At 53.9% G+C, this 7,683-nt stretch overlaps 2 protein-coding genes across 3 annotated transcripts; both read left to right on the top strand.

Annotated features, from left to right (window-relative positions):
• Positions 1-384: 384 nt before the first annotated feature.
• Positions 385-1,381, top strand: LOC119111200 (zinc finger C2HC domain-containing protein 1A; the record flags this gene model as incomplete). The annotated part of the gene is made up of 2 exons (XM_037235021.1): positions 385-516; positions 896-1,381. Coding segments are annotated over 2 exons (591 nt in total), but the record flags the coding sequence as incomplete, so codon positions are not given.
• Positions 1,382-3,264: 1,883 nt separating this feature from the next.
• On the top strand, positions 3,265-7,683 carry LOC119112464 (dnaJ homolog subfamily C member 30, mitochondrial). 2 transcript variants are annotated; one of them, XM_037236663.1, is made up of 4 exons: positions 3,265-3,332; positions 5,049-5,203; positions 5,717-6,073; positions 7,009-7,683. In XM_037236663.1, the coding sequence occupies exons 2-4, from the start codon at positions 5,159-5,161 to the stop codon at positions 7,219-7,221; spliced, it is 615 nt and encodes a 204-aa protein (XP_037092558.1). In that variant the 5' UTR covers positions 3,265-3,332; positions 5,049-5,158; the 3' UTR covers positions 7,222-7,683. The 2 variants fall into 2 exon arrangements, with proteins under 2 accessions (XP_037092558.1, XP_037092560.1); XM_037236665.1 differs by lacking the exon at positions 3,265-3,332 and adding an exon at positions 3,345-4,050.

Here is a 7,683-nt window from a genome sequence, read left to right as displayed (position 1 = left end):
TGTTGCCCACAAATCCAGATCTGTGTTGACTTACATGCTCTCAAGGTATGTATACCACATGAGTCACCGTTTTCCCATTTTGAACCAAATGCGTGTTTGAATAACACCGTGCAAGATTTCATGAGCAGTTTCATCCGTATCCAGCCCTTAATTTCGTCCCGCATGCGGTCTTTTGAAAGCTAACCTGCCGATGCCAGTTAGCACCAAGCTCACTCTGCGGCTGGGCCGTTTCTAGGCTCCGGTTTACGGCAGAGCCATCGGCCTTCGCTGCGTGGTGAGCTACGCCGGCAAGCGCAGCCGGTCGGGGCCTCCATGCCGCCCCCGTACCGGGCGCCCGTCACCGAGCCGTGCGTCCACTGCGGCCGGCCGTTCGCGGCCGGCCGGCGGCAGGAGCACGAGGCCATCTGCGGCCGGCTGGCGCAGCGACGGCGGACCACCTTCGACTCGCGCCAGCACCGTCTGGCCGGCACTGAGCACGGTCCGCTGTTCCGCCGGGCGCAGCACCGGCCCGAGCCGGTAAACGAGGCGCGCCCCGCCGGGCCGCCACGCCGGCTCTCACAGCCGGCACACAGGCGTTGCGCTCTTGCCGTCCGTCTCTCGCCTTGCACCCCTGTAGGCCAAGGGTCGAAACGGGTGAATTTTACAGCGCATGGCCGGTGGTAGTCTCGTCATTTGACTGTAACTTGAAACCTCGCGAGCCTTGTTTCCTAAATCAAGCATTGCATTCATGTCCCTGTCGTATAACTTAGGGGACGTGCGGGTATTGCCACAGCAGCGCGTGTTTTCCGGTGTTTTTTTTACTTTTGATTTTTTGACTTCAGACTTCATACGTCCGAGCGTTCTGTTGCGACCCGCATTGCCGCGCCGATCCGACCTACCCTGTGTTTGCCGGCAGCCGGCGCGGGAGAACAGGTGGCGCCAGAGGCACGAGGAGTTCATTGGCGCCATCCGCGCCGCCAAGCAGGTGCAGCGCCACCTGGCGGCCGGAGGTCGCCTGCAGGACCTGCCGCCGCCGCCGCCCTCCGACTACTCTGACTACGTTCAGTGTCCGTACTGCTCACGCAAGTTCAATGAGGCCGCCGCCGAGCGGCACATACCGCGCTGTCAGTTCTACGAGCACAACAAGCCGGGCCCGTCGGGCGCAGGCCGCGGTCGCCAGTCTGGCCCGAGTCGGTCGCCCCAGCCCAGCGGTCGCCACCCCGGCCCGAGCCGGTCGCCACAGCCCAGCGCTCGCCAAGGTCCGGCCAGACCACCGCATGCTGGCAACCAGCCAACTCCGGCCCGGTCACCCCGGCCCAACAACCGTCCCGGCCCAACTAAAGCGACCGTCAGACGCGCACCGAGAGGAAAGTAACTGTCGACGATAGACCCCAGATACACAGACTGCTGGTAACTGTGTCGTCCAAAATATACCTGTAGCAATGCCTTTGTGTGAATAGGGTATATGAAAGATCCAAGTGTTCGCTGGTATATTCAGTGTGTAAAGTACCTCGATTGCAAATATTATAAACTGATCCCACGTCAATTGTGCATTTTATCAGGCGGTGCGCGCCGGCCACACGCCCTCAACATCAGTGTAGTTAAAAAGGTTAGGCTATGCTCTAAATGAGTAAAGTTAATCCCAGCATGTGTGATGGCAATGACAATCGCTGGTTGATGGGTGAATATTGGTGTGAGCATGCATGGGGATATTTCTCACCACGGGCAGCTACCTTCCTCCCCCGCCCCTCCTGTAGCACCGCCTCCATTCTGCTTAGAGCAAAACGGCCCGTTTTGTTTTCAGTGGTCTGCAAGGAGGCCCCCTGCTGAAAAGCGAAAGAACTCCCAACCTGCAAATAAATGAAACAATCAGGCATCGTGAACTAACGAAGGCAGAGACTTACTTCATCGCAAAACATCGTTTTTTATTTGACTTTGGCCTTTTGCTTTGCATCCCTCTGGCCTTCATTCACTTTTACTTTTTACTGCTTGACTTTTTCACATTTGAGTTCTTGACCTTTGACTTCTTGAATTTTATCATCGTGTCCAGTTGCGAACTTCAGCTTCTAGGGCGAGCGCAATGTCTGGTCCGTCTGACACGAAAAGCCCAGCTGTCAGCTGCCACGAAGGGCCAACCTTAGGTCAACTGAGACCCGGTATGGCAGCGCCGCAGCGTTGTGCGGCACGGAAAACTTTGCAGTGCGGTCTGCCGAAGCGCGAAAGCAGAACTATCCTACGAACTGGTGTGAAGTTATCGCGTCTTTGGCTAGCGCGCCGCACCAGCCGTCACCGTGACAAAGCACGCTGCACCAATTGGCCTCATTGGTGCGTCGTGGTTCAGCACCATGCACTCTTGCTCCGCCTACCACGCGGTACGGGTACGCGGGCCCGGGAGAGTTCGTTTAGCGTTCACCGAAGAGCAGTCCGGGCACAGCGCACCAGGAAGGGAAATATATCGTCATGACACCTGTATATTACGTCGGTCCTATGCTCCAATGCTATTCGAATTTAAGAAATGCGCTCTTGCCATGAACACAAACGCTGGCTTTTAGCATTATGCCTAGGCAAGAGTGCAGTGCCCACTAACATATGAATTACTGGACAAAATGCAGCGTGAAGCTTATTTGAAAGCACTTGAAGGATTTACCCGTTAAAGCCGTGGCGTCCCGCTATCTTTGGCCCATTGCCACGGTATCTACATCAGAGAGGCCAAGGTACGGGCTGCCCCGAACAGCCGAGCTCCGCGGCTTACATTGGGCTCGCACCGGAGTGAATCAAACATTTCCATTGCGGTTTACTGTTCGTGCATGCGCATGAGTGCTCATGAGTATGCGTGTGCATGTTCGTATGTGTGCGACCGGTCCCGGCTTTCCGTACCGACTCGACCGACAGCCAGCACCGCCGGCTAGCGCAAGATCTCCTAATCAGCTGGTCATTAGTGCCGACTGCCGAGCGCAGCTGGGCCCGTCCTATAATGCGTCAACACGGCACCCGTCTCCTGTTCCGACCGTCTGTACACATGCTTCCATTCATGGGTTAGAAAGAAATAACTGATGCTCGGATGATTAGCTGAGGCGAGCTGAGGCCACGCTCACCAGTTGCATCATGACTTTCTGTTTTAAGACGGTAAATGCCTCAGCAAATGCTCGCGCGCGTGATAGTGGGGTGAATGACCATAGTTGCAGAGAAAACCTTCGCACAAAAGCTCCATATGAGTGCAATATGGCGCTTCAAAAACAGTATCTGGCGCAGATTGTGTAAATTATGTAACGTGTGCATGGACTGGTTTACGACAATTATTTATTGGTGGTCCAGGGCACCGCCTCATTGGTGCCGGGTGTGCGTTTTTAAGGGTATGCACATAATCGCACACCGGGCCTCACCTCCACTTTTTGTTTTTGTTCTTGTGATGTGCATAATGTGCTTTGTGTGTTAGCCATTTGCTCATGTCCTGGTTTTTAAACATTGCCTTTGCGCCGCAATACATACTATGTTGGAATTTTGCAGCATATACAAATAAACATATTTTACACATCTATTTGAAAATCCAAAGGCTGCTGTGGGAAATTGTTGATTATGGCATGCTGCATGGGAGGAAAATGTGGCTGTGTAGGTACTACATATGCATTCAGGGTCAATCACTGTTCTGAGCTCACATTTTTACAATATGTTTAGAGTTGTCTGAATTTCATATTTTGCAATTTTTATTCCACTTTGTATTGTGGTGCAAGTCTTTTATGGAAAAGTAGGAGCCAGGGCATGGCTATGGTCCATTCTCAAAGGATGTAAAATGATAACCAAGTAAATCTGCAAGGGATTCATACAGGTCTGTCACTGGGCTGCAAAAATGTGCCACACCTGCATGACATAATTCAGTTAAACCTTGCTTTCATTTGTGTCAAACTGAGGGCAGGCAAAGTTGTGCCCAATTCGTGAATGCTTTCTTCCAAAGTTACCCACTTAACATTATACTTCCTTGAAACATTGTCTCTCTGCAATTAGTGGCAATTTGAACCATTTGTCAGACTTGGAGTGCTTTGTTTTGCTATGTTTTTACCAAGATACTTCTAGGTAGGATTTACAGCATGCATGTCCTAAATGGTTGATGTGGTTGTTGCTACATTGAACATGCCTGGATGCTCAACATACATGCACAGATATTGTTGCTAACCTTGCTGCTCAGCATTTTTTTTTGCCAGTGTGGGTTCTGGGTAGCAGCCACATCCTGCCGATATTTCAGCCCATGTAAGCCATAGATCTGAGCACCTAGAGTTTGGTGCATGGATGCCATCCATTTCAGCACATAGGCTGAAATATCATAGCAGGTGTTTAACTTTTAGCTACAATGTCATGCTGTCATTATGACTTCGCAGTGTCACTTAATAGCATTGTGAGCAAGGACTATGGTATGGAAGGTTCACATGAGGTTAACTTGTCCAGATAAGATTTAACTGTGTGAATCAACAGAGGACTATGATCTGGAAGGTTCACATATGGTTTACTTGTCTTGATCAAATTTAACTTTGTTAATTAACCTTCAGCTTTTTAATTATGAACTGTAACATGGTGTGACTGGAAGCCTGAAGTTAACCACAAGGCCTTGTTTCTTCACCAACAAGAATATTTGGATTTCTCAGTGTTGGCCATAGCTGTTAGTACCTGCCATGTTAGAGAACATCGTAGCATTAGCAGATCCACCTGAAAAAATCTGTGCAGGCCAGATCCAAGCTATTCAAGAGGACTGCTGCTCTGAGGGATGCCATTTTTGCCTATGACAGGCCACCATGGTCTAGATGGGCACTGAAATAGAACAAGCTGTTGCATTTTGCTGCAAATTTCAGCTGTATGGGTAGCTTACTTGTTTTAGGGCATCTGAGCATCATGTGGCACCCTTTGAGCACTCAGGAGCACTTGTTTGCTGCCCTACTTACATGACAGGCATCCTTGTGCATTTAGTGATGGGAAGCCAATTTTTGTCAGGGGTGCTTCTGCCTCCCCCTCCCCCAGATTCATTTATACAATTGTGTGCTATGAACAACTAATACCATGTCATGTGTCTTTTCCCACAGCACATTTCTACCAGTTTAGTTTGCAGCTGCACTGGTGTTTACCATGAGCTGAATGTTACCAGACAAGGGTCTGCAGTGTCTTCACATCTGGGGAGGCAGCTGGTTTTCTTATGCACACACCCTCTCCAAAACAGAAGATGGCAGCCTTCTTGTGGGTATGTGGCATGGTGAACTCAAACAAGCTGCTGTGAATATGTCAACATTGTGTTCTTGCATGGGTGCACTTGGCACAATTTTGCTAAATAATCTTCTATTATGTAGTTATTCTGTGTTGCATTATAAAAAAGCTGAATCTTTCTTTTCTGTGTTGTGTAAGTGACTTGCAAATCATTTATAAGGGGACAATTCATCATTTTGAAACTTGCTGCCAAGTCATGAGATGCTGGCCAAGCTGGGATGTGGTGCTAAGCAGCATGATGACATCTTTACCAGCCTGGATGCTATAGCTAATATAGCTATAAAACCCGCTTTGCTATGCATATTGAGGATTATCTCAGGGAACCTGAGATTGGCCTTTTAAAAATGCCAAGTAAAGACTTGGTTGTACACAAAATCCGTTTTTGGTTTGTTGGCTGATGTACCCAGGTCAGGGATCCATTTTTGGAATCCAACATATCTGCTGTTATGTGCTTGGTCGTGACGTGCGGCACACTCTGCCGTTTTCCCAGACGGCGCCGTGCTGGCTGATGCCGCGGCGCGGTATGGCCAGCGGGCCGCGCAGCCTCTACGACGCGCTGGGCGTCACGCCGCGGGCTTCCTCCAAGCAGATCAAGGCCGCCTACTTCAGGCTCTCCAAAAAGCACCATCCGGATCGGAGCAGCGGCGACTCGCTCAAGTTCCAGGAGATCAGCGCCGCGTACGAGGTGCTGGGCAGCCGACAGAAGCGGCGCATCTACGACAGTGGCCTGGCCGGCGGCGCCGCTGGCGACGAGCCGGCCAGGCGGCAGCCGCGCGCCGCGCACGCCGGCCGCGGCGCCCCCTTCACCGGGCGCACCGACCACTTCCACTACGACGCCTGGTCCCAGGTGAGCGGCGGCACGCCGGGCCCGTGCGCCCAGCGTCGGGGAGGGGGAGGGGGAGGGTGTCGGCTTTGCCTGCCGTCCGATGTTTCAGGAGGAACGTGGTGCGTGAGTGTCCGCCTCCAGTGAGAGGTCAATCGACCACGTTCCCATTTCATTGGCTCGTCAGGCGTCTTCGAACTGAGCGACCATGGTTGGGAGTCCTCCAGAAAGGGGTAGGATCCCGCAAGTTGGACAAAAGTTAACGTTGGACCCGCGGTGTATTCTAGAAATTGGGGATCCAGGAAGGCCCTGCGCTCCCCTCCGCTCAGCACAGACAACTTTGGCCCTGTCCCGACATTGAGCGCGCCCGGCGGTCTCCAGCTGGCCGGCCCCCTGACGCCGTGGGTGGGTCAGCCTCCTGTCAGGCGGTCCCCTGACGCCGTGGGTGGGTCAGTCTTCTGTCAGGCGGTCCCCTGACGCCGTGCGTGGGCCAGTCTCCTGTCAGGCGGTCCCCTGACGCCGTGCGTGGGTCAGCCTCTTGTCAGGCGGTCCCCTGACGCCGTGCGCGGGTCAGTCTCCTGTCAGGCGGTCCCCTGACGCCGTGGGTGGGTCAGCCTCTTGTCAGGCGGTCCCCTGAGTGCGAGTGGGTCAGCCTGTCAGGCGGTCCCTGACGGGGTGGGTCAGCCTCTTGTCAGGCGGTCCCCTGACGCCGTCCGTGGGTCAGCCTGTCAGGCGGTCCCTGACGCCGGGTGGGTCAGCCTCTGTCAGGCGGTCCCCTGACGCCGTGGGTGGGTCAGCCTCTGTCAGGCGGTCCCCTGACGCCGTGCTGTGGTCAGTCCTCCTGTCAGGCGGTCCCCTGACGCCGTGCGTGTGTCCGTCTCCTGCTGGGCGGTCCCCCGACGCCGTGTGTGGGTCCGTCTCCTGTCAGGCGGTCCCCTGACCCGCTGCGTATCCCGCAGGCTCACTATGCCGACTTGCGCTGGCGGGAGAGGAACGCGCGCGACGCGTATGCCAAGGCTGCCGAGAAGCGCCGGGACCGGCGCAACGAGCGCACCCGAGGCTTCGTCGGCTGCTTCCTGCTGTTGGCCTTCACTGGCTACCTGCTGCTGACGGAGCAGAGCCCGAGGGGCAACCGAACTGGCGCCGAGCGGCCGGCCCGGCCGCCCAGCTAGCGCTGCCCGGCCGGCTAGGGGCACAGCTGTTAGCCTGTTGCCCGGGCGGAGCGGAGCGCGACGGCGCCGGAGCACCCCCACGCTCACGCCACACGCCCGATCGAGTGAGTGAGGTAGCGCTTCAGTAATGCGGATGGGTAATGCCTAAACCGTGAAGCAGCCAGAAAGTAAAAAATTCAAAATAGAATATGGTATCGGTAAATTGGTGCGTCCTTATTTTCTGCTGTAGCCGGCTGCTGAGTTAGGCATTCAACGGAAGATGTTCGGATGTGCATTCTCAGGTCTTACAATTATTTTGGGCTAGCCGACGGGGAAAGAGCCATGCTTGTTACACTGGCGTGATTGGTCGATCTAGACGCGGGTGCCGTTTTATCAGGTTACTGATATTCGTTGGAACATCAGAGGCGTGGATGTAATTTGTGCAATATCGAAATATAGCCGCTCTCATGGAGCGTCAACATG

This window comes from Pollicipes pollicipes, unplaced genomic scaffold, assembly GCF_011947565.3.
Source record: "Pollicipes pollicipes isolate AB1234 unplaced genomic scaffold, Ppol_2.1 Scaffold_7261;HRSCAF=8764_pilon_pilon_pilon, whole genome shotgun sequence".
Classification (NCBI taxonomy): Eukaryota; Metazoa; Arthropoda; class Thecostraca; order Pollicipedomorpha; family Pollicipedidae; genus Pollicipes; species Pollicipes pollicipes.
The sequence above is the reverse complement of the archived record's forward strand: the minus strand, read 5'-3'. Positions and strand labels throughout refer to the sequence as shown.

What these genes read in the sequence shown, in the direction of transcription:
- LOC119112464 (XM_037236663.1), top strand. Translation starts at nt 5,159, where the DNA reads ATGCACACACCCTCTCCAAAACAGAAGATGGCAGCCTTCTTGTGG. An exon ending in AGATGGCAGCCTTCTTGTGG is followed by an intron (nt 5,204 to 5,716) that starts GTATGTGGCATG and finishes CCGTTTTCCCAG; the next exon opens with ACGGCGCCGTGCTGGCTGAT. An exon ending in ACTACGACGCCTGGTCCCAG is followed by an intron (nt 6,074 to 7,008) that starts GTGAGCGGCGGC and finishes CGTATCCCGCAG; the next exon opens with GCTCACTATGCCGACTTGCG.